The sequence below is a fragment of the Rhinatrema bivittatum genome, chromosome 12 (genome assembly GCF_901001135.1).
Source record: "Rhinatrema bivittatum chromosome 12, aRhiBiv1.1, whole genome shotgun sequence".
Taxonomy (NCBI): domain Eukaryota; kingdom Metazoa; phylum Chordata; class Amphibia; order Gymnophiona; family Rhinatrematidae; genus Rhinatrema; species Rhinatrema bivittatum.
In genome coordinates this window covers 34,610,865-34,637,920 of record NC_042626.1, presented here as the reverse complement: position 1 = coordinate 34,637,920, position 27,056 = coordinate 34,610,865, and the positions used below count along the sequence as shown (strand labels likewise).

At 44.9% G+C, this 27,056-nt stretch overlaps 1 protein-coding gene across 1 annotated transcript in view; it reads right to left on the bottom strand.

The window, feature by feature from the left end:
• IGSF9B (immunoglobulin superfamily member 9B) overlaps window positions 1-27,056 on the bottom strand; it is a 186,379-nt gene that overhangs the window by 105,537 nt on the left and 53,786 nt on the right. Inside the window, exon 3 of the mRNA XM_029573724.1 lies at window positions 8,517-8,663. Within this exon, the coding sequence (XP_029429584.1) occupies window positions 8,517-8,663 (147 nt within the window). The remainder of the gene's footprint in view (window positions 1-8,516; window positions 8,664-27,056) is intronic.

The window sequence follows — 27,056 nt, the reverse complement described above, 5'->3', positions numbered from 1 at the left end:
GCCAGATAAGTGTGTGCAAATCATATATTCGTGTATTTGTACTTCCGATTTTAAAAGGAAACACATGTAGATTTTAAACGCGTTGATGCTTTTACCCCCATAAGTCAGCTTTTATACATGCAAGTCAGGGATTTTTATAACATGTGTATGGCAATGAAATTACCAGTTTTACCAATTAGTCTACCAGTTTGCACAGTCCATCTGCAGCTCCTGAAGACCCTCCATTGCACCCAGACTCTCTACCCAGTCATTTTTTCACTTTAGCAATGTTTACGACCACTTACACCAGATATGGAGCAAATGTAAATATACGCAAGTAAAAGATGTAAGTGCGTCATTTTGGCAGGCTTTAAAATAGCAACTTATCTGCATAAATGTTGGCCCTGCCCTGGAACGCCCATGGCATGCCCCCTTTCTTATACACGCAAAGTTACTCGCAGACCCCGATTTACGTGTGTAAGTTGCAATTTTGAAAATAGTGTATGTGTAATTTTATGCACCCAAGTGCTGATATTTAGACATGCAACGTTTGAAAATTCACCCCAGTAGTACCCACTATTTGTCAAAATGAAAATCCTGAAAATTTTTAGGTTTCATTTGAAATGAACCAAATCAAAGATAAGCTTTCAGTTCGGACTGCACATTTGTTTCAAACCAATGCATATTTCTACCCTCTATATTGTCAAGAAGTACCTTTTTTTTTTTTTTTTTAATGTGGAGATCAACACATAGAAGGCCCTGTTGGGTTTGGTCTGTTGTCAGTCATGGCCTATGACATGCCCATTGTGATACGTTGGTGCATTGTTTTCTTGCTTAACCTGGCCATGAGAGACTTGAGTTTCGAAAAAAAACAGGACGATACATTAACACAACCAGTCATATGATCTATGGCTAGAACTGATATAAAATTGGTCTGATCTTTTATAGAATACACACTTAATAGATACAAAAACATACCGTACTTTATAAACTAAAAAGGGGAGGTTTGAATAATTGTGTATAAATGTATCTATTAGTCATCCTGGATAAATAAGTGCGGAATAAACCCTAAGCAAAATTAAAAGAAATAGCAGATCTATTAAAGATTAAAGGTAAACAGATTAAGGGCATAGATTAGGATAAATTACTTGTCATCAATTTGAGAAAATACCACTTTGTACAGGAACAGGAGGGATAGCAAGTGATTTAGGTCATTTTATATCATCTGCTAATAGAACCAAATAAGTAACAGTTGCTTACATTGCACTGTATGACCTGTATGCTACTGTCCTCCAGTAAGCACCTCCTGGTGTTACCAATGGTATGAGAAGCTCAACTTCAGGAGACAAAATTGAGCTCTATCTATCATTAGGTCAAGATTGTGGAATGAGCTACCTGAGGATCTGCATTTTCTTCACAACCTGAAATTTTTCAGAAAATGCTTAAGGCATTTTTATTTAGAAAAGCTTTTCCTGTTAGCTATATGAATGTTTTTGCTAAAATGATTTTTAACTGTATGTTTTGTGTGCATTATGATTGTTTTTATGTTGCATATGGAATCCACCTAGCCAAACTTTTATTATAGGCGGACTACGAATATTTTAAATAAATAAAAATAATTTTTAAAAAACCCTGGGCCTAGTTCTGATACAGTGAATCTTTCTAAAAATAATATCTTATCATTTAATTTTAAAGCTTAAGGAATCAAAATGATAAATCACAATATACTAGAATAAAAACCTAAAGGTAAAAAACTGATGAATATATCTCTTTAAAGCCTACTCCGGACTGCAAGATGCAATTGCTGTGGTCAGCCTTTATATGAGAGGGAAAAAATGAGACAAGAGCTGGCAGAACTCTTGAAGTCTTGCATGACAGTTCCCAGATGACAGGCAGATGGATAGTCGTGAGGAGGAGATAGGTCTTGCAGAGGAAGATAAACAGAAATAATTTACACTGCCCACACTAGCTCCAGAACAAACATATGGATAATACAAATTGTTTCTAAATATAGGCAGTAGAAAACATGTTCCTTTTATATTAGGTTCAGATGTAATCCAAGAAAGTGTAGTCATGTTCTTGGGGAACAAAAGCTGATGGGAAGGTTGGACGAGGTAATGACAACCACTAAACAGGAAAGGGATCTGAAGTCGACCTCAAGGTTACCAAACACAATAGCATGGCAATCATGAAAGCATGTGAGATGCTGACTGCACTGAAGAAGATGTAACTAGCAGAATAAGGGAGACGGTGAAACCTTGATACAAATCACTGGTGAGCCCTCATCTGGAATATTTTGTCATCTTCAGGAGGCCACATACATAAGAACAGAGACTAGCCAAAGAAGGACTTCCAAAAAGGTGCAGAATCTGCACCAAGAGCCCTATGAAGCAAGACTGAAGGTTGAAATACATATATCTCCTCTTCCCCAACATCTCCCCTCCCATCTCCAGTTCTTTTCCTGGCCTGGACCCACTGAAGGCATAAGCAGCATATCGGCCAGCCTTGCAGCAACAGGAGAAACAGCATCTCAGCTTGGACCTGCCAGCTACAGCAGCATCTCAACTCAGGTCCAGCAACTACAGTGAGCCTCAGAATAGCATCAGGCCTGGCACCTGAGATTTGTCTGGTCATGGGGCTGTGGATGTATGGAACAGTCTTTCGGTAGAGGTAAAGAATGATTTCTGAATTCAAGAAGGCACAAGACAATCACAGACAATCCACAAAGTTTAAAGCCAGAGATCAAGTATTGCACATTTGGGAATATGGGTAGACTAGAAGTTCCTGGCAAGATTTTTATCTCTGCTTGTACATTCTGTTTTCTTACATACATTTAAAAATTAATTACCTATACAGATTCTGCTGCTTTGATTCAGCTTTTTTTTCTCCAATTTGCAGTATCATTTGTGGTGGGACCAGAGATCAGCTTTAGAAATTTATAGGTCAAGTGCACTGTGCCACTCTGTCTGAGGAAAATCCTCAGCGCTGCAGGAAGGGTCTAAGGCACAACCTTAAAGAGGTTAATTTTCAAAGGGTTTAGGTATCGGGAGCTAAGGCTCCTAAATTGGTCCTTTTGAAAGTTTACTAGGGCTGGGTAGGCTCCCAGGTTCACTAGTCTCCTACATTTAGGCTCTTAAAACATGAGTGGCTATTCAGCGAGAGGGAAAGTTTCTCAGGTAAAGTTAACCCTGATAAACTTGCCTAGATATTCAGCGAAAGATAAGTGTTTTGCTAAATATATCCAGTTAAAGTTATGATAAAGCTATCCAGGTAACTTTAGCAAAAGTATTCATCCAACCAGACCTAAGAGTGATGGGCCGTTATCATGCGCATTAGGGTGTAATCGCACGCGATAACGCCCCAGCGCATGAGATAACTACCGTATTGCGACTTTAACATTTAAATGAGGGAAAGGGGCGGGGTTAAAAAAATTTTGATGCCGGTACCGCTCTGGGCGATAATGTTTTGCACATTACCGCCGGCAGTAGCGCTGGAATTAACTAGACCTTTCCCATTGGCGCTATGGGGGAGATAGTGTGCAGCAGCGCAAGATGCAGCCGCTGGCTCACTATCTTCCCCCGCCCCTTTTTTTCGTGATTCATCATTTCGCTATATTTATAGCGGAATGATGTATCCCGGGGTCACTTAGCTAGGTGACACTTAATATCAGCACTCATTGTCCAAAATCTAACCACACCTCCAGAACGCTTCCATCACCACCTCTTTTTATCCAGCTAAATGTTGTGCAGGTAATGAGTTACCTGTTCAAAATTTAGCCAAGCAGTGGGAGAAAATATTGAAATCTCCAGTTCTGTCTGGGTAACTCAAAAAGTCACTGGGATGCACCCCTTTGAATATCGCCCTCATAGCTATTAAGGGTTCCTCTCATTTTGTGTGCATGGAAAAACTGTACGCACATCTGGCCCAGAGTATTTGCCATCGCTCCTTATTCCCTAGCTCTTGCTGGTATTCAGAGGTTTGACCACTGATTCCCTTCCGCCACTTCCTTCTGAACAGAAGTAAAAATTCTTGTAAGCATCCTGCACTGTATCTCTCCTACAATACAATGATCCATTGTATACCACTTTCTTTTTTTTCTTCTTTCACTAGCTTTTCTTTCTCCCCCCTGTCCTTTCATCATGTTTCCTTTTTCTCCCTCCAACAAAACCTCACTGAGTTCATAAAACCATCAACAACAAGAAAAGATGGGAGCACAACAATGCAGCTCCTCAACACAAAAGTACTAAACAACTCTCAGATGTAAATATATTTTTAATCCTTTATTGCTTTGTTCCTCCAAGGAGAGACTGATGTCAACACAAAACAAGGAAAACATCTTGCAACTAAATGAGCATCCACCCCAATGGAATAACAAATTTGGCCTCACACTGCATCAATAAGAACCAAGCACCTACAGAAAGGCTGAGTAGAAAGCAAATTTGCTTACCTGTAAACTGGGTTCTCTATATGTAGCAGAAAGAATTAGCCATAACCCATGGGTGACATCATCCAACAGCACCAACATGGACCCAGCACTCGGAAATCAGTAAAGACTTTACTAAGCATGCTTAGGAGTACCCCACACACATCCTGTCTCGTGAGTCTCTCAGTCTCTTCCAGAGCTTAAGCATGGTAGTCAACTCGTCGGGGGGGGGGGGGGGGGGGGGGGTAGGGCATTAATTATAGTTAATCCATCCTGCTATCTAAAGACATTCAAGAAAAGTTTAGAAACATGGCTTTTTAAACAAGCATTTTACAAAGAGACAAAAGAATAGAGAGAAATTATTCAGGAAAAGACAGAAAGGCACGGACACACAGTACGTAGAACTTTACAATAGATTAGTCTATGAACGCTACACCACAACAAACATAACTATAATACTATGTGTGATAAAACTACCCATGTAAGTACCTTGGTACAACTGGTTATGAACTACTTCGCGAAATGTCTATGTCTAATGATATATTGTAACCAAATCTTTGACGGCACCTGTTAGAATGTACTATAGTACGCTTTTCCCCTCATTAAATATGTGCCTACATGTAAACCGTTGTGATGGTATCTAACTTAGCAATGGTATAGAAAAGTTTTTAAATAAATAAATAAAATAAATATCTATGGAGAACCCCCTTTATAGGTAAGCAAATTTGCTTTCTCTGTCAAGAAGCAGGTATGAATTAGCCATAAAACGTGAAGAGCCCCAAGATGAGGTCTGCACAGTGGAAGCACTTACTTTAGTTAACCTGAACCCCACCAGTGGAGAGTAAACTACTAGTAGATCAGGCTGTGCAGAATTGCTTGCCCAAAGTTACTGTCACCTTGGGACATGCTGTCAAGAAAGTAGTAAAGGAGGGAGGGACAATATCGTCACGAGTTTTCTGGATAACTTCACCAGTTCCTCTGCCAAGTAGCTTCAAAAATGATAGTTCGTCCCGCCCTCAATATTTTCCAGTCAATCTCGAGGTCATCCAGACCCTCTGGCTCTTTCATCCTGAACACCCCACGTGGCTTTTAAATCTGTATTGCTCACACCTTTTAGCGTGAGCAACGCTTTAAAATTCGGCCCTTAGCTGGATAAAATCTAACTCCAAACGTGAGTTAAACAAAGAAAGAGAGAGAGAGAGAGAGAGAGAGAGAGCAAGCCTTGCTATAGTGCCTATGCCCTAGACAGGTATTTGTATCCCTATGGGAGGGCCACCTAGTAACTCGAGGTGGGGATTAGGTATGAGCGTAGGGGGTTGGGGGCCACTTTCACATTCAACATGAGACCTACGGAAAGAACAGTGGTCTCTAGTGAAGATTTGCTGGCCGCCTGAGTGAGGAAACTCACTCCAAGAAGAGATTTGGGCAACGTTCTCTCCACCTAGCTTGTTGTTGCCCAGGTAGAGTGTCCATCAAGCTAGGTGGAGAGAACATTGCCCAAATCTCTTCTTGGAATGAGTTTCCTCACTCCGACGGCCAGCAAATCTTCACTAGAGACCACTGTTCTTTCCGTAGGTCTCATGTTGAATGTGAAAGTGGCCCCCAACCCCCTACGCTCATACCTAATCCCCACCTAGAGTTACTAGGTGGCCCTCCCATAGGGATACAAATACCTGTCTAGGGGTGTGTCTCTCTCTCTCTCTCTCTCTATAAGCCGTTCGGAATTGTCGTGTACTGCGAAGATTCATTGCTAGTTTTATTGCGATTTGCGAATCCATTTCCACAAATGGCGAAAACATCGTAAAATGCCTTATTTGCATAGGACACACCCCCTCATGCGTTACCACTGCGATATTGGAAAATGAGGCCCTATATGACTTATTTGAGTTTGCAAAGTAAGGGGCGGATGCAATAAAGTGCGCTCAGCCTAGCATACAGGTTAACCCATGACTGAACACACATTTTAAATGCGCTAGACTACACCCAATGCAATAAGGGGATTAGTGCTTCCAAAATGCGCGCCTAAACGCTTAGGGGGTAATTTTCATAAGGATTTACATGTGTAAATGTAACTGCTATTGTAGCAATTTTCAAAAGCCATTTACTTGAGCAAAGGACACTTACGTGAGCAAATCCTATGGACAATTCATGGCATATATTGTAGCAATTTTCAAAAGCCCACTTACACGCGTAAAATCCAGTTTTAAGTGAGTAAATGCTTTTTAAAATCAGACCCTTAGCCAATAGCGCTCATCACATGTAAATTCCATGTAGTCGAAGCTATTACCCCTGATGTAGAAACCCCCCCCCCCCCCGCACCCAACGCACTCTCATTAACACGGCAAACTTAACGCCAGCCTCAGTTTAAAGTATCAGGGGACGCATGCATGCAGCACCTCAATTTGGTTTCATTTACGTTTTATTTCCAGCTCCAAAAATCAGAGCAATCGATTTCCAGAAACAGTTGCTTCTGTTTTTTTTTTTTTTCTTTGATCCATTTTGGGGGCTTGCTGTCTTCCCCCCCCCCCCCCCCCCCCATTTCCATACCATAGTTCCAGGATACACACAGCCCCCCCTCGAGCCTGCTTGCCACGTTCCCCACCTTTCGGGCGCATAGCCACGTCTCCTGGGCGCCTGATGCATTTGAGTGCTACGGAGGCACAATTTTCCCTAGCGCCGGACTTTTTAACGTGGCAGCTCATTTAAATATCGCATCGGTTTCCCAGAAGAGGTTGACGTGCGCACGTTAGGATAATGGGTGCTCAACACGAGCCCCCGTTTTTACTGCGCGTGATATTGCATCGGCTCCCGAGAGGGGTTGAGGTGGGATTCTTACTTGACACCGTGACCTGGTTTTCCTATTTCTGAGCACGGGCCTCTCAAAAGCTGGCTTCAAACTCTACCCTATCCCAAGACAAATTACTGAAGACGGGGAGCTGAATGTGAGGGAAAGGAGAGAAAGGAAGACAGCAAGTTTAATGATTTTAAAACTTGTTCGCTTATAGTTTTAGGTGGGATTTTGGGGGCTGAGGATTTCAATGGAGAGAGATAACCTCATTCTTCTCCACCCAATAAACAAACCGGCGTCCAAGGGGGAAGACCTACTTCCAGGTTCCTATAAATGTTCTCTGAAATCACATATCCAATCGATACAGTAGGGAATTCTTTATTCTCTCCGGCACCTGTATCTGCTACTCCACCAAGATAGTGCACTGCAGTGCTGGGCTCTGGGGAAACCCATGTCCGCCATGACACAGCATTATAATGACTAGCTAAGAGGAAAAGGATTCCCCATGAAGGAGCAGTAAATAATGCTGCTGAGTAATAAGCTAGGCACAATGTGCCCTGAATTGGCCACTGTTGGAAGCAGGATACTGGGCTTGATGGACCTTTGGTCTGCCCCAGTATGGCAAGTCTTGTGTTCTTAAGGAATGTTGACTGCCACTCCTTTCTCAGTGATGCTGTTACCAGAGCATCTTGATGGATGCTGTGCACTAATCCTCCCATTGTCCTGCCTCTGCATTACCAAATTATTCCTCAATATCAGGGTCACTGAAAAGCAGCAGAAAACTTGCAGACATGTATTCGAGTCCTCAGCGTGCACCATTTCTCTGAAATCTCTTTGAACTGGGGCTACCACCACTCCACTCTGCCTCCTCCCAGCTGGAGGTGAAGGGGGGAAGGGAGGAGCGGGAGCAGAGGAGTCTCATTCTCCCCAATTGCTGACTAAACATCATAGAAGAGAGACACAGCCAGGGGGAGCCTCATCCAATTAACGTACTATAAACCTGCCTGGGAAAGAAATGTGCAACGTAAAACAATGAAAGAGTAAAGCCTCCAGCCAGACACACTAGAATACCGAAGCTAAGTTGAAATTTCAGAGAAAATTGAAAGCCTAGAATTTGCATTTTTATTTCTTCCATAATTTCTCAGCTTCTCCTCCCTCACCCCACCCTTAGCTTTCTGTGGCGTGATTGTTTCAGAGATACTCAATGGTCTTACTTTAAATGCCAAATGCTACAAAAACTCTCACATTACCTGCTTATAGATATGGCCAGCGAAATGATGCATCGAGCTAAAGCATGGGAGAAAAGGAAGGTCCCAAGCCACTCACCGTTCACGGTCAGGTGCACCCAGCTCCCGTTGTGAAAGGTGTCGTACTGCTGGTCAAGCATCAGCACTTTACATTCATACCAGCCCTGGTCTTCTGAGTGCACTTGCTCAATCCGCAGCGACGCCTTGTCATGCAGACTGGCGCGACCTGGAAGAGAGGCAAAAGGGAGTCAGCACTTTACTGAAGGCTTTGCTTCACCAGACAATGTCTGAGCGGGGGGGGGAGGGGAGGGGGGGGAAGGAAGGGAAGGCGAGGAGAAGAGTTCCTGCCACAGGCTCAGGTTTCACCATTCACGATGGCCTTCAGTTCCACTCCATTCATAATAAACAGATATATCAAATTCCAGTTCCCCTCTCCCCCCCCCCACCCACTGGAGATTGCTTAAAATAAAAACTAGGAAGTATAACAAAGAAGGCACAACACAGCCAACAGAGGGTGCAACAAAGGAATGGTAAGAAATGCTGAGAGGATCCAAAATAGCAAATCTTCAGAGATACCAAGGGACCCACCAAAACAACGAGACCCCGATAAATACGAAAATAGACTTGGTCCCTGCACCCAAAGAAATGTAAGCAGACAAGGAAAGACACCAAGCTGTAAATTAAGTTTATTTAGCCTGGAAAACAGAAGATTTAAGGATGATTTCATAATAGCCTTCAAATACAAAAAGAGAGACTGCAATTAGAAAAATGATCATTTGTGCCCCATCTCCACTGGGGAGAGGACAAGAAATAATGAGCTTAAAATGCAGCAGGTTATGTACATGGCTATGCTTTCCAATTGTAAGGGTAGTCAAACAATGGAGCTAGTTAATCAGTGGAACCAGAATCTCCATGTTAAAATGAGATTTCTTCTTCTCTTTGATATCTTCCCTCCCCCCAACTCATCCTAGTCCAAACACTGCAGTGACAGGAAGCTTCTCACCAGGCTTCGTTTGGACCTTTGCAATCATGGGCCCTAAATCCAACCACTAGGTGTCACCATTGAGCAATGACTATGACTCCCTCTTCCTCCTGCCTTCACAGCATCTGCCTTCACAGCATCTTCAGCCCAGGGAGCCAGGAATCAAACACAGGTCCCTCTGCCTGACAGAGGGCACCACTGCCACTGAACCAGCAGGCCAGCCCCATGTTAAGAGATACTTCAAGAGCAGATTAGACAGATATTTGGTTGGGATGAAAGAGATACACTGAATCCTGCCTGGATGTGGAGAAAGATGACTTTATGAGGTCCTACCGCATCCTCCTTTGACTCTAAATACTACAGGAGTAGCTGGTATTTTCATTGCTGCTAAAACAGAAAAAGTTTGATGAGTTCCTGAAACACGATGCCTACAAAATGAAACCAGTCCAAAAGGGATGCCAGCCAGCCTCCCAAAGGATTTGCTCATCACCTTAAAATATGCAACCACAGTGATATCAAATAAACAACTGAGCACCCGCTCTCCAATGAGAAACCCTTGTTCCATCATTGTTCCTTTTCCTATGCTCTGCCGAGCACATCGCAACCATCTACAGTGAGCGGGAGGGGTGTGGGAACCTCATTGGCATGCAGAAGACACACATAGGCTTTTTTCCCTAATGCATTTTATTTATTTATTTCATTTAAAATATTTGTTGACCGCGCTTTAATTTGTAACTATACCGAAGATTCTAAGACCACATCAGGCTATTCTGCAGCTGAAATTATCTGCCAGTACACACAGAGATGTATAATATTATTTGGTAGGCATGTTTCATTTAGCACTTGGGTGTCATCTGCAGTTCAATTGCTGATCAGTTGTCATGTCTAAAGCAAGCAAGAGACACAGACTAACTCCTCACCACCAGGAGTATCACATTTATTTATTGTTAAAAATATCAGAGCAGACTTCTCCAAGGTAAATGGCTCAGTTGTGTCATTGTCTTAAGAATCAATCATCTCTGTGTAGCAAATCTCTCTCTCCCTCTTTCCACAGCTCCAAGTCTTTCACGTCACCCTCCCCTCTCTCCTTCTATTAATGGCACATAGAAATATAGGAGCACATGTTCAAAGGCTTCTAGCCAGTTACATAAGACCTTAGCCAGCTATACCAAAGTCTTTGAAAACTGATCAGGGCTGAGCGGTTACATTTTAGCCATCTAGATCCACTATGTGGCTAAACTTACACAGTCAAAGAATGGGCAGGCCCAGAGGCATGGATAAGGTGGGGAGATTTAGTCTATTAGTAGTGATTTTAAGTGCTTGCCTGCTGGGTGTTACAATGCGATAGAGTCCAATGTCCAAATGGTCTCCAGCTTCCCCCTTACTTCTTCGCACTGACATGATGAAGGGAGCCCAGCTTTTGAAGCTAGTCAAGAAATGGATTGCTAGTTCAATAAAGGGATATCAACTACAATTTATTTGTTGACCTTTATTTCTATATATCCTTCATGTCTTCACAGCTAAGGCTTACTTTTCTATATCTTTCCGTATCTTCCCTATGCCAACTAAGCTTATTAAGAAATTGGAACTAAGTTTGTCTATTATACCAGCATCAGTTGTTAACACCAGTCTGAGGGCTATGTTTCCTCACCTCTGAAACAGATTAGGATTTGCCCTCTGTTTAAGAGGGAATAATTGGACTTTTTATTTCTTGCTAATTATTGGCCAGTGTCTAACCTTCCCTTTATTTCTAAAGTGAATGAGAAGGTTGTATTTAGCCAACTTGATTCCTTCTTACTGAAAACCAACATTTACCACCCTTGGCAGTTAGGTTTGGAAGGGCCCACAGTACTGAAACAGCTCTAGCTGTCCTCGTGAATGAGATTAGGCTGAGCGCTGATGGTGGGAAGGACACACATATTGACACAGTATTGACGTGAGTATGGCCTTCGGCACCATCAACCATGGCCTCCTGAGTGGTAGGCTTCAGAAGAATAGTGTCAAAGGGGCTGCTCTGGCAGGTTTTCATCATTTCCTTCCAAATCACTTCCGTCAAGTGGTTTGGGCTACTAAATTATCTAGTGCTGAGCTACTTCCGTGTGGGGTTCCTCAGGGATCCATCTTGGTGTGATGTCTATTTAACATCTTCCTGGCGCCCCTTGCAACTGTAGTCCAGAGCTTGGGCTACAGTTGCTACTTCTACACTAATATTCAGGTAGTCACTGATTCCCATGAGGAAAGACAAAGATTAAATCACTGTTTGAATCAGGTCAGGGAACAGTTGAATGTGCATGTGAAGGAGTATATAGGAGAAAACCCCCAAATACATTAAAGGACCAGGCACAGAGATCTGGCTGGTCCACCTTAAGCCTAAGACAGCAGGGAATTCAGGTCCAGGCAGAGGTCCCTGAAAAGATATATAAATAGCCACACCCAGGAGGGAAAAGGAGGCCCAGGAGAAAAGGAAGCCTGTAGAAAGAAAACACTACTGAACTGTACATTGTACAATTTTTGAGTTGTTGAACTGTGAAGAATAGCAGAGCTGCTTTTTGCTTCCTTGTTGCTAATAAAAAAAAAAGTTTATGCAAGATTTCTAACAGCCTGATCCTGTCCTCTGGCCACCCTAAGATCACTCACGGTGCCACAGTGCATATGTTGATGGTGGCTATCTGGATTCCTAAGAGGGGTCCTGCTCCTGTCTTCTCATCTGCTATGGCCTCAGAGATTCCACTTAAGGATGTAGTTTCATTCATAGTGGTCAGAACTATCTCAAATTTGGATACTGTTCCACAAATTTCATCAGTGGTAAGATCTGCCACCTTTATTTTGCATTACATCAGATTACTACCTTTCCTATGTAAGGCCCGGCCACACGCATAACCCTTGTTTTTTACGTGCGCCGGCCATTTAAAATTGGACCAATTATGTTTTGGTGCCTGTATAGTTATTTTATGAAGTTATGTATGTTTCTTCTGTTGAAAACCACTTAGATTTTCTATATAGGTGGTCTATCAAGTTTGAATAAACAAACATCCTTCTCCCCTCTGTTTACGCACATGAATTGCCATATTACAAAATGATAAAGCTGTCCCCCAAAATGTCCATAATGAAGACTGTAGTATCACCAGAAGCTCAAAGTGCCTGCTATGCTCTAGTTAGATAGAATGGGGTCAGGAGACAGAATGCTCTGTATGTTATCGATACATAGGACATGGCTGTACATAAGGATTCATAGGCTTTTCTGGTCTGACCATTTTCCCTTCCCAGTGCAATACCGCACACCCTGCTTGATCTGCGGATTCTCTCTTGCTTCCCCACCACTAAGGGTCTCCTCAGCTTGTCCTATATACCTTCTTGAATTCCAATACTATTTCTTACCCATTACTGTCTCTGCTACTCCATTTGTATATGTGTGGAAAAGACCAAGCAGTACACACAAAAATCCCTGAAAGCAAAAGAAAGGGCTTGCATTACAACTTAGGATATGGAGATGAAGTGATTTGCTCAAGACCATATAATGGGTGGAAGTCAGAAGAATTAAACCAAGATCAACAGGTTCTCAGATCTATGACCTAGGCACTATGCTATGTTGTCAGTCACTAACTAAGAATATATTTAGGGGGGAAATTTCAAAATGGTAATGCACATAAGTAATAGTTTCAAAAGCCTGAAGTATGAAGGTATTAGCAGTGACGTGCACAAATGCGAAAGAGAAAAAAAGGTGTGGTTTATGGGCATTTCAGGGCATCATTCAGAAGTATGTGCCCAAGTTGCTGTTTTGTAAGCAGTATAAATGCTTACCTTACCAAACCTTTCCATATACTTTTACACATCAGAGAAGTGAACTTCCACTTCTTTTGTCTGCAGCTTCTGGGTAGGAAATCTGGGTTAAGAGGTGGTAGATTAGGGTGAAGTGCTGGAGAGTCTGAGTGAACCTGGTGAGTCCAAGTATGCAAACAAGATAAAGCAGCTTTTAAACTAAACCATGGGGAGGAAAGTAAACAGTCACTCAGCAAAGATTGGTTCAAAGAGTAGTATCTTTGAAAGATACGAACAAAACAAAGAAGTTACAGCATCCCAACAGAGGCAGGTGCCTTTAAGTAAACAGCAGATTGAGTTAAAAGATTCCAAATTATCACTGTCAACTGCAAGGAAGATTGTATAAGCAAACAAAAAATATACTTTGAAACATCTGTATGCAAATGCCAGAAGTCTAAAAAATAAAATGGGAAAGTTAGAATGTATAGCACTGAATGAAGAGGTAGACATAACTGGCATCTCAAAGATCTGGTAGAAGGAGAATGACCAATGGGACACTGCAATAGCAGGATACAAATAATATTGCAATGATAAGATGGATCAAATTGGGGTGGGGGGTACTATATGTTAGGGTCGGCATAGTGCCAAACAAGATAAAGATCCTACAGGAGACTAAATGCACTGTGGAATCTGTATGGATAGAAATCCCATATATGATGGGGAAGAATATAGTGGTGGGGTATACTATTATCCATCTGGCCAGAATGAACAGACAATGAAATGCTAACAGAAATGTAAAGAAGCTAACAAATTTGGCAGAATAGTAATAATGGGAGATTTCAACTACTCCAATATTAATAAGAGTAAATTCACATTAGAACAAGTTAGGAAAATAAAGTTTTCTAGATAAAATAAATGACTGTTTCATGGAGCAGCTGGCCCAGGAACTGATGAGAGAGGAAGTAATTTTAGAACTAATTCTTAATGTAATGCAGGATTTGGTCAGAGAGTTAATGGTAGTGGGGCCACTTGGCAAAAGTGATCATTACGCGATCAAATTTGGCTTAATGACTGGTGGGAGGACATTAAGTAAATCTAAAGCTCTAGCATTTCAAAAGAGTGACTTTGATAAAATGAGGAAAATATTTAGAAAAAAAACTAAAAGGTGCAGCTGCAAAGATTAAGAGTTTGCATCAGGCATGGACATTGTTTAAAAATACCATCTTGGAAGCCCAAACAGATGTCTTCCATGCATTAAAAAAGGCAGAAAGAAGGTCAAATGACTGCCAGAATGGTTCAAAGGTGAGGTGAAAGAGGCTATTATAGCCAAAATAACTTCTTTCAAAAAATGGAAAAGAATCCAAATGAAAGAAATAGGAAAAGCATAAATACTGGCAGGTTAGATTCAAAGCATTGATAAGTCAGGCAAAAAGAGAATTTGAAAATAAGCTTTCCATAGAAGCAAAAACTCATAATAAAAACCTGTTCAAATACATCTGAAGCAGGAAGCATATAAGGGAGTCAGTCGGACTGTTACAGCTTTGTTTAATGTTTATGGAAGAAGATGTTGGGATGTTGGGAAGGATGTTGGGATGGAGATGTTGGGAAGGATGTTGGGAAGGAGATCCTGTGACAAAAATGGTATTTAATAGTTGATGATTCAGAGGAAATGAAACAAATCACGATAAACTTGGAAGATGTAATAGTGCAAACTGACAAACTAAGAAGTAGCAAATAACATGGACTAGATGGTATACAACCCAGAATTCTGAAAGAAATAAAAAAATGAATCATATATTACACCTGAAGATTGGAGGGTGGCTAATGTAATGCCAATCTTTATAAAGGGCTCCAGGAGTGATCCAGGAAACTAGAGACTGGTAAGCCTGTCGCTGGTACTGGGAAAAATCGTAGAAACTTATCTTAAAGAACAAAATTAAAGATCATATACATAGAGAGACATAGTTTAATGGGACACAGTCAACATGGATTTTCCCAAGGCAAGTCTTGCCTCAACGATCTGCTATATTTTTTGAAGGGGTTAATAAGCATGTGGATAACAGTGAGCCAGTGGATAAAAATGTATTTGGATTTTCAGAAGGTGTCTGACAAAGTCGCTCATGATAGACAACTGAGAAAATTAGAAATTCATGGGATAAGAGGCAATAAGCTATTGTGGATTACAAACTGGTTAAAAGATAGGCAACAGAGAATAGAACTAAATGGTCAGTTTTCTTGATGGGGGAAGGTAGATAATGGAGTGCCCCAGGGATCTGTACTGGGACTGATGCTTTTATTTATTTATATATATATATATATATATATATATATATATTTATATATAAATGAGCTGGAAAAGGTGATCAAATCTGCAGGTGACACAAAGTTATTCTGAGTTGTTAAATCACAAGCGGATTGTGAGAAATTACAGGAGGACTTTGAGACTGGGCATGCAAATGGCAGCTGAATTTAACATAAACAAATGCAAAATGATCTATATGGGGAAAAGCAATCAATATTGTAGTTACACAATTTTAGGTTCCATATTAGGAGTCATCTCCCAAGAAAAGGATCTAGGCATCATCATGAACAATACTTTGAAATCCTCAGTTTAGTGTGTGCTGGTGGTCAAAAAAAAAAAAAAGAATGTTAGGAATTATTAGGAAAAGAATGGAGAATATCATAATATCTCTGTATCGCTTCATGTTATGTTACCGCATCTAGAGTACTGTGCGCAATTCTGGTTGTGCCATATCTCAAAAAAGATAGAGTGGAATTGAAAAAGGTGGGGTGACCAAAATGTTAAAGGGAATGGAACACTTCCTCCATGAGGAAAGGCTAAAGAGATTAGGTTAAGACTCTTCAGCTTGGAGAAGAGGCAGATGAGGGAAGATATGATAGAGGTCTATGAAATCACGAGTGGAGTGGAATGGATAAATGTGAATCAGCTGTTTATAACATTGGCAGCTTGCACCACCACTTTCCCCCACCCCTCCCGACCAGCCCTGCAACACAAAATAGAGTCAATAAAACACCATGAAAAGCATTTTAGGAAAAACAGCTTTTAGGTAAAGCAGCTTTTATTGACTAGTAACACAAACAGAACTATCTCATGTCCCGAGCCACATATGAATACTGCAAACCCCAATCCGGGCATCGAACCGCCGTCCGCCTTTCCACAGCAAGACAGCCTCCGCCCCCGGCCTCCCACCGTGCACCTAAGCAAGGGGGCCACCATATCTGGGTAACCCATGCCCACCGGAACCACCGGTACCGTCCCGTAGGGCCTCCAGTTCACCCAAATCCCTCTCATTCACCCCAAGTTGCCTTACAACTCGGGGACCCCCACACCCCAGCTGCAACAATACATACATACATAGCACATAGCATATTATCTATGTAACATATTCCACTAATTGCCTAACATTACATGCCTATTAACTAAGGGAGAGTGGGAGGGAACGCGGTCGCCGGCAAACAAGATGGCGAATACCGCCAGCTAAGGTTTTAAAAGGGAGGCCTCAGGTCAGTGATCCCGCAATATCTGGCACTGCGCCATATACGCTCTGACCCCTCGCCTTACGTACATCACTGCGTGCTGTCCATTCCGCTGTGATCCTGGCGCCGAAGTTATTGTAGGACAGCAGGAGGGGAAGGAAACTCTGCATCGCGCCATGTTAATGCCGGTTTTCATGCATGTCGCGCAGGACCTCCCACTTCTTTCAAAAAATTAAAAAACTAGGGAATGATCCATGAAGTTACCAAGTAGCACATTTAAAACAAATCTATGAAAGTACTTTTTCCACTCAATGCACAATTAAGCTCTGGAATTCACTTCCTGAAGATGTGGTAAAGGCAGTTAATATAGCTGGGTTTAAAAAAGGTTTGGACAAGTTCCTGGAATAAAAGTACCATTATTAAGGTGAACTTGGGAAAATCCATAGCTTATCCCTGGAATAAGCAACATGGAATCTACTGACCTTTTGGGATCCTGCAAGGTACATGTGACCTGGATTGGTTTATGTTAGAAGCAGGATACTGGGCTTGATGGACCTTTGGTCTGACCTAGTATGGCAGTTCTTATGTTTTCTTATATAAGTCTGCACATACTTTATAAAATACCTGCCTCCACATTTAATTCTTTGTTATTATTTGCACGTTATAATAGAGAAAGCATGTGATTTCCTGCATTATAAGCATGCACGTGTGCTGAAACATCCGTGCGTACTTTCGGAGCAGAGAAACACAAGATTTTATAAATTGTATGGCTCACCTACACACACACACACAACTGCATCATTTACTGATTGGCTCACGGGGGCATTGCTTGTCTGGACTCTAGAGGGAACTGCATCCCAACTCTCTCGGCCAGAGGATTGCTATTGTAAGGGTTAGGCTACACAGGAGGGGAAATGAGATTAAAAAGAGGGGACATTCTGACGCAGCCACAAATGCAAGTCCATAGTGCCTGAACTTCAGACACCTCTGCCTTTCACCGCAACGACAGGACTGGGGCAGGTTTCAGATGGGTGGAAAAGTCAAGGAGCAGGAGGAAGCCCAAGAAGGAGAGAGATTAAAATGCATACATGTACCCAGACACACACAGTCAGCGCTGCTCACAAGTGCACAAAACAGGACTGGGTCAAACAGATCTCTGCCAAATACAAACTGCTTTGTTTTAACTAACATTTATCAAAAGTCTAAGAATACAAACAGAAAATAGCGAAACTGTTTCCTTGCCAATATTTTCCCTGCATACTCTCGGCACAGCCGCTGACACAAGACAGACGTTGCAGCCTGAGCCAAAAACAGAAAATCAGGGCCAGTGCCAAAACACAGCTCTCAGGGAAAAAAAAAAAAAAAAAAAGAGAGAGGCTACGAGGAGTTCCCCTGATTCTCCATTCCCACTTCCTCAAGGAGAGACACTCAGTTCCTGAACCACCAGTCCTGCTTCCCCAAGAGACCCCCACCTCCCGTACTTCAAGTCCCACTTCCCCAAAACAAACTCCTGTACCTCCAGCCCTGTATCCCTAAGAGAGAGCCGGCCTCCCAGACCTCCAGTCCCACTTTCCCAAGAGACACTGAAAACCTGTCCCACCAATTCCATTTCCCCCAGAGGTACTCGGCTCCCGCAGCACCAGCTCTGCCTCCCCAAGAGAGACACTCGGGAAGAGAGAAATGTTATCATCTGGAGATAATATTTAACTTTTTAGTACACTTTCATTCCTGATTCAACGAGGCCCCTTTGCCATTGACACAGACTGAGAACTCTTTGGGTTTCAACTGAAAACTCCACGATGTCATTCAAATTACCAGGTCTCCAGAGACATTCCTGAAATCTGCTGGTCACAGATATATACCCCAGGCCGCACCCATGCGCTCTTACACAGGGCTCTGCTGGTGAGAGAGGAGCATGGCCGGCAGCAGGTGCTGCAGGGTGGGGACCTGCCCTCGCTGCCATTGCCAGTCACGGTGCCAGCTTCGCAATTTCGCCATGAGTGGCGGCGGCGGCTGCGGGACCGCCACAAGGGACAGCGAGCGCACTCCCTCTACTCACGGCAAAGCACGGCTGGGAGTGCGCGCTGTGAGGAGACGAAGGAGCGCGCGCTCTCTCAGAAAGGATGAGTGAGACTGGGAGGAGCCCTGGAAGAGGGAGGGAGAGCACTGGGAGAGGATGCGAGTTGAGGGAAGATAAGCGAGGCGAGGGAGGGGGGGAGCACTGAGAGAGGATAACTGAAACCAGGGGGACACTTGGGGGGAGGGACTGAAAGGGGAAGATGGATGAGAGGCAGTAGAGGGCAAGTGGTGGGAGAGGCAAACAAGAGGATGAGGGAGAAAGTGCAGAGGAAGAAGAAGGGGACAGTAAGGGGGTGGTGAAGGTTGGAGCTTGAGAGTGGAAGGATGTGAGACAAAGATGAAAGAGAAGAGAGGTGGAGAGGTGTCCTACAGCAGAAAGACAGAGGTGGAGAGGGGGTAATGTGAGATGAGAGCTGGAAGAGATGGAAGAGGGGGGAGAGATGGAGAAAGGAAACAGAAGGATGAGTAAAATGGGAAGAGCCAGGAAGAGGATTCGGAAGGCAGACAGGAGGAAACATTGCTGCACCTCAATGATGACAACAAAGGTGCAAAAACATTTTTATTTTCGGTAGTTGTCCGAATGTGCGACACTTTGTAATATTAAACTGTTCCTGAATAAGGGCAATTTTCAAAAGCCATTGTCCTGGTTAAGCACGGATTTACCCGGGTAAAAAGGGCCTTCTAAAATCTAGTCACGCTTACCGTGGTTAAAAGGACGCATTTGAGCGCATTTAAGGGGTGTTGCTCCCGGGGCAGGGGGAGAGGTTAGGTCAAGAGAGGAACCTAATGCCTGTAGATTTTCAAATCTAGTCATATGATTACCAGCAGAAAAGGCAGGCGCAGGTAACCATGGGTACTTTGTACCTGTGGCAATTTTCAGAGCCCAGTGAAACAATGCACCTAATCTTTGACCCAAAGCACACAGCCAGCCATCGGAAAAGTACCCCAGTTCTGTACAATTGTTTATTTAAAGTCACGGGGTCACTTTTCAAAGGAGTTAGGTGCCTAGAGCTGATTCCTAAATGTGGGCACTTAAACAATGGGGGTGTCGGAGGGGGAAGAGGCACTTAGCAGTGATTTTCAGCACCAGACCCCTAACTTGGGAACCAAAATCTTGTCTTCAGGGAGGGACTGGGCTGCCTTTTTTGACTGGACAGAACTTTCTCTTATCTATCCCTGTTCAATGCTTTGGCATGCACTATACAAATCATGGGGACAATAATAATAATAATAATAATAATAATAATAATAATAAATATAGGTAAATGAATTGCAGGCCTGACTCAATGAGACATTTATGAAACCTATTTGGGCTGGATTCTAGACCCCACACACACACACACACACACACACACACACACACACACACACACCCCAAGGAATGTAAGGAAAACGCGTGTGACTTCCGAGCTGAGAAAGACTGGCTAGGTACTGTACTATGTAAAAGTGCCACCAATACAAAGAGTTAAACCAGAAGTGCTATGTGTTGCGCAAGAAAGCTTTCAGACTCCTGCAAAGCATCCTTCACCAGCTGGGATTATAAGAAGGGGAGGGAAGGGCCAGAAAGAGCTGGAGAGAAGTTGCTTTAACTTCACTGGCATTTACTTTGCGCCAGGTTAATGCCGTGGCTTCTGTAGTCCAGAGCCCAGACCTGACCTTTTGTCCAGGCTGGAGCAGAACTGGCAGCAAGAGTTTCATGTCCCCGACCCCCTACACCCCCCCCCCCCCCAGAAAAACCACTCCAGGACTGCTAAATGCAGAAAAGCATCAGGGCAGGCTCTTCCAGACAGCAAAATCCCACTCCCGCCCTTACCCGCTTCCTGCTTGGATTTCATCTCTGCCCACACACACACACACACACACACACACACACACACACACAATGGGGCCGACGCAATAAAGTGCGCTCAGCCTAGCGAATGGATCTATGCGTGGCTCGGCACGAGGTTCGGTCGTGCTAGATTAGCAGCCAATGCAATAAGGAGATCAATGCGTCCAAAACGCGTGCCCAGACAAAGGCACGGCCGATAGCCTCATCCGCATGGAATTTGCAGGTGATGGGTGCTATTAGCTAATGCCCCCGATGCAGGGAATCACGGGGCACCCAACGCACACTTTGCAACACTGCAAATTTAACTCCAACCCCTGAGATGGCATAAAACTAAATTTGCCAGCCAAGGGCTCATAAAATACAATAAATACGGTCCTCTGTGGTTCCCTAACTGCTGGCAGTCTTAGCATGATTTAAAAAAAAAAAAATAATAATAATAATCCTTATGGCTGCACGATTTAGACACCCATAGCAGGGGGTGCTTAGCTCTGGGCATCTTCAGAAAAATGACACAGACACCGGGCTGAGGAAGCGGGATGAAAATGGACGCTTGCATCGAGGGCCCGTTGCATTTGGGGGCGCCCGATGCATTTGAGCGTTATGGACGCACAATTCTTCCCTAGTGCACCCTTTTTTGCGCAGCCACCCCCCCGTTTAAATATTGCAATGGGCTCCCAGGTGACGCGGCTGCGCACGCGTTAGGAAACCGGGCGCTCCACCCGAGCGCGCGTCTTATTGCGTCGGCCCCAAGGTACGCGTCTCCCAATCAGACATCCCAAGCACGCTGGCCGCAGCCCTGGCCAGAATCTCCCAGCACAGGGCACACACCCAGCTGCCAGCCACATAGGGGGGGGCCTCCTTCAGACTCGGAAGCACCCGGGGCACATGTGACCCGCAGGGGGGAGGGATTACATTTCAAATGCCCCCTCCCCCCTACTCACTGCATCCCCCTAAAGAGGGAAAACAACACAAGGGAAAGCGAGATTAAGGACAGGGGGGGGGGGGCGCGCGCGGGGGAGAGTTTAGAAGAGATTGTTAAGGAGAGGCCTGAAGGTAGAGGGAGCTGGGGAGTTAACAGAAGGATTACAGTAAGTACCTGACAGGGGTAGAATTCACACCGCATTTCACAGCTCTGGGTTCTTAGGCGCCTGCAAGGAACGTGAGCATCTCACCTCCCAGAGGGGGAAACTGCAACCTCGAGAGGCGCAGATGCAAACTGAACTGCAGAAGCCCTGCAGAGAGAGACGGAGCAATGTCCGATGGCAAAACGTGCGTAATAAAAATGGCCTGCAGGGTAAAAGAAGCTGGGACCTGTCCCATGTATGATGCGGGGGGTGGGCAGGATTATTTGCTCTGTAAATTATGAAGGAAGGGAGCAGTTCAGTATCCCCCAAAGGAAGCCTGGTTTTGCCTCTTCTCCATCCCTCGGGAGGGGGTCAGAGAAGGCAGATGCCTGGTCACTCCCGACTAACTAACCTGATGCAACAACCAGAGGGGGCCCCAGGAGGGCTGAGGGAGTTAGAAAGAGCACAAGCACTCCTGGAGGGGGTAGAGGCAGAGAAAGCCTAAACGAGGAGATTTCAAGCTCTTGGCGACGGGAAAGAGCAGGGGGGAGAAGCACAAGTAGGGGATGAAGGCAGAGGAAGCATAAAAAAACGTGTCATGCAGGCAGGGTCACCAACTGGCTCCAGATTCAGCCGACAGGATCGATCCAGTCCTAGATTTACCCCATGGCATGCAGGGGCTTGTAGTTCTAACGTCCCTATTGCAGTTTCTAAGAAAAGGAAGACTAGAAGTCTCTGCATGCAGTAGGATCAACCCAGGACTGGATCAACCCAGTGGGGCCAGCTGGCAACCCTACAGGTGGAACCGGGAAGGGAACAGAAGGCTTTCAGGCTCTCCCGCTGCAGGGACAGAGAAAGCACAACTGCTCATGATGAGGGAGGAAGCACTCAGGGAGGATAGGGGGCCAAAGTCTCACTTCAGACAGGTACCCCGAGGCTGCAGGTTCAAGCGGAGAAAAGGAACGTTCAGCTGGACTTGAGGAGCATGAGGGTGGCCGACGAAATGTTGAAGACTAGTAAACATCATTTTCCTTCACTCCACCCATCACTGATCCCTCTCATCCGATCCACTGATCTCCAATCTCTCCTCCATGCTCATATCGGGCTCAAGCCTCCTCTGTTACTCCGCACCACTCAAGACCGACACACGGTGTGAACCACACAGTGTTTGTGGGTCCCGCGAGCCTATTGGGCCTTGCTCAGTTCATGCCGTACATCGACCCATATGGTAGAGAAGCTTGATGTGGGTATGAAGTGGCAGCACCACTCTCCTACTGCTAGGGGAAAGGACTCCAGATTGTGGGGAGATGGAAAAAGAAGAGGGAATTGGGAGATGGAGCAGAGGAAGAGTGCACCACCAGGCCTCCTTTTACTTCCAGGCCCTATAACCGGCTATGACCGACCTGTCGATAGGTCTGTTGTCAGGTTCAGATCTGTCAGGGGTATGTTAGTACATAAGTTCAAAAGATTTGCCATAATAGGTCAGACCAAAAGGTCCATCAAGCCCAGAATCCTGTTTCCAACAGTGGCCAAGCCAGGTCACAAGTACCTGGCAGGATCCCAAGGGGTAGATAGATCCCATGCTGCTTATCCCAAGAATAAGCAGTGGATTTCTGCACCTGTACCTTAATAATGGTTTATGGACTTTTCTTCCAGGAACTTGTCCAAACCTTTTTTAAACATAGCTACACTAACACCTTCACCATATCCTCTGGCAATGAATTCCAGAGATTAATTGTACATTGAGTAAAACAATATTTTCTCTTATTAGTTTTAATGTATCAGCTAGTAACTTCATTGTGTGTCCCCTAGTCTTTATACTTATTGAAAGAGTAAACAACCAATTTGTGTTTACTCCTTCCACTCCACTCGTTAATTTGTATATCTCTATCATATCCCCCCCCCCCCCCCCCCCACAGCTGTCTCTTCTCCAAACTGAACACCCCTAACCTCTTTAGCCTTTCCTCATAGGGGAATTGTTCCATCCCCTTTATCATTTTGGTTGCCCTTCTCTGTACCCCATGTGCATAGACCTTTCACAAATAACCCCTTCCCATCTATTCTTTAGCATGGGAAATACAGGCAGGAGGGGAATCCATTCATCACAGTTAGATAAGAATTGCAGTATTACTTTCAGCTTCCTGGGTAGAATGGAGCTCCAAATTCCCTGAGGCAATGTCCCAATTTTCTGCTTTACACTTCCTCCCATCATTTGGCCTCTTTCCTTCCCCCTCATGTCTTTCCTCCACCCAGGACCAGATTTGTCATTAGGCAGAGCAGGTTTTCCAAACATTTTCTAACTTTCTCAGCCCAATCCCATCGTTCCACAGACAACTGAGTCCGGGTAGTCCACTCCCTCCCCTCCCTAAGAGCAGCAGGGCCAGAGGGTACTCGCCCCCCTCCCCCGCTCCCACATCTAGAACCTCAGAATAGACTGGCACTGCTTCATGCCAAATTCTGAAGGCACCCAAAAACCAGGGTTCAGAACCCCCCCCCCCCCACACACACACACACACACACACACACACTCTCTCTCTCTCTGATTCCTGGGGAGGGGGGGGGCCACCCTCTTCTCTGGTCCTCTGCCTATGGGCACTGAAATCTGGCCCTGGGCACCACAGAAGCAGCACCATTGTGAGGAGCGCTGCCTGACCACAACCTACCAGGCCGATGACCGCAAGCAGCCAAGCCCGAACCTACTGCCAGGAGGAGAGCCAGCCTATCCCGGCCCAGAAGGCCCTGAAATAACTCACCTGCCAGTTTCAAGGAGGCGAGGCACTGCCAGGTGCTGGAGTGAAGTCACTGAGAAAGAGTATAACGTTCAAAGTAGGATAAGAGAGACATTTTGGGGATGAAGTGGCGGGTTGTGAGAGAGAGAGAGAGAGAGAGAGAGAAAGATGGGTGGGGTTGAGGTGGACAGTTAAGAGAAAGATACTGGTGGGGATAAGAGAGGGAATTTGGAAGTGAAACTGGTGGGGATGAGGGGGAGGGTTGAGAAAGTCTAGTGAGGACAAGGATGGGAGAGAGTAGTGGGGGTGAGGTGGGGGCTGAGAGACAGACTGTTGGGAATGGGAGAGTTTGAGAAAGGCTGGTTGGGACTTGTGTGGATGGCGGGAGCGGGAGGGGGTTGAGAGAGAGGTTGGTGGGAATGAGGTGGATGGGAGTAACTGCCTGCAAAAAGTTTGTTTAAAAGGATTTCTTACCCGCACTCTGTAAAGAGACTGAAGCGGGGTACGTCCACAAAATCAACAAATAACCTTTAAAATAATAACAGTGAGCAACAAACTGCTGTGTGGCCCTTTCCCAGCTGTTGCTACATATCTGGAAGGGGGACCCCTTTCCGATCTTCATAGGGGTCTCCTCCCCCTCTCCCCCAGCCCCTGCTCCCAGATGGTTTAGGGATTTGGAGTCTTTCACTGGACGGGAGTTTCACTTCTTTGTTTCTATTATTTACAGAAAGCACAAAGTTCAGGTGTGTGTGTGTCTGTGTCTCTGTGTCTCTGTGTGTGTGTCTGTCTGTGTCTGTGTGTGTGCGCGCGCCCAGGGGCACGGGAGATGCAAGCCAAGCCCCCCACCCAGAGCTTCTCATTCTCTCTCAGCAAGACTGCAATTGGATGCTTGGGGGAAGATGTGACTGGGCCAACAAATGTTACACACAGATGTAATTACGCATTAGCTTTCCATGACTTAATTAAGGACAGCAAGTAACAAACAGGAGGCACTGAATGTATTTCAGCAGTTATCTGGGACCCAACAAAATGGAATGGGAGATTGGTTCGGATCCATTTGAACGCCTCAGTGAGTGATAAAAATGCTAATTGTAATGTTGGGGGAGGGGGAGGTTTCATACTGACGTGGACACATTCCACATGGGCGCCCGCTTTCAGGTGGGAATGGGTAACCACCACCGTCAGTCAGAACTGGACTTCAGCCAGGTCACCTGGAGGCGAAAGGCTCAGAATCTCTGAAGCAAAACCTCTGAGTCACGCAAGGGAGAAGGGGGTGGGGGGAGAGACTGGAAGCAAGGGACGAAAACAGAAATTAAGACAGGAAATAAAGCAAAATGGCCCAGGTTATCTGATCTCTACGAGGGGCAATTTTCAAAGGGATTTCCGCAGCTAAACAGGAGCTTCCCCAGGTGGAAAACAGCCCTTTGAAAACTGCCTATTCCCCATGTGGGGAAAAGCAGCTGTGCCACAGGTGGGGGTTAGGCCAGTCCACATCAGCCATGCGCATGAATTTCTTTTTTTCATCTGCTACATGCATGGGGTAAAGGATCTCCAAGAGAAACTCCACGAGGAGCTTTCTTTTGAAAATTGGCTTGCCCACCCCTACGGGTACTTTCAAAATTAGCCTCTGAGAGCGTCATTTTCAGGTAAAACAGTGTTTTAGGAGCAGAAATGAACTTTAACCAACTTGCCTGCCTGATATGTAGGTAAACTTGCACATGTATGTCATTGTCATGTGTAAGTTTACCCAGACTCAGCGGGGGTGTTCCTGGGGGTAGAGCTGGGGAGAGGTTTGGACTTGCGCCCATACTTTTGCATTTTAAAAACTATGGGAGGTCATTTTCAAAGGAGTTACATGTGTAAATGTAACATACTTGTAGCAATTTTCAAAAGCCCACTTACATGCATAAAGTGCATTTACATGGATAAAGCCCAGTTTTAAGCATGCACTGTAAATCCTTTTCAAAATTCCCCTCTGAGTGTGTGTATATTGTCACAGAAAATGTGTGCAGATGATGTAGTGGATGGGAGGTAATCTTCATTCCCCCCCCCCACCCCCAGTCGTGCTGCCCATCTTACCCAGGTAACTGCCTAGTTACCCCAGTAAAATAGTTAGGAAATTGTTTTCTCCATCGCCAGTCTCCCCCCTTCCTGCCTGCTCCCTCCAGTGGTTGCAAGGGGGGAGGGGGTATCTGGCACAGCATCCATATTCTGCTGTGAACCGAAGCAGGTCGGCTCCCTTCAGGCTCTGCACTGAAGCTGCTGCCACAGTTTGGCCCTGCCTGGGTGGGCACATAAGCAGGACATTTACCCCCCAGCGCAGCCCGTCTGCCAGCTCCCAGCTCCCTGCAGACCTGACGCCTAGTGGTCCGGACAGAATCCTATCACCAGCTGTCACAGCAGCACACTGACTGCACTCCTATAGCCCCTTTCTCACCTTCTGTCCCCAAGTTACATGGACATGGAGGGGGGGGGGGGCGGGGGAGAGAGCATTTCCACCTTTGCAAGCAAAGAACAGGCAAGAGAAATGAGACGCAAAGAGCCAGAGATCAAGAGACCCCGAATGGAGCTTAGGGAACAGGTGGTGGAAGTATATGCCCAAGACGTTTTACAATGTCCCGTGCACTTCAGGCCTAAGATCCTCTCCCTGTGTTCTGTTCCCATCTTTAGTACCACA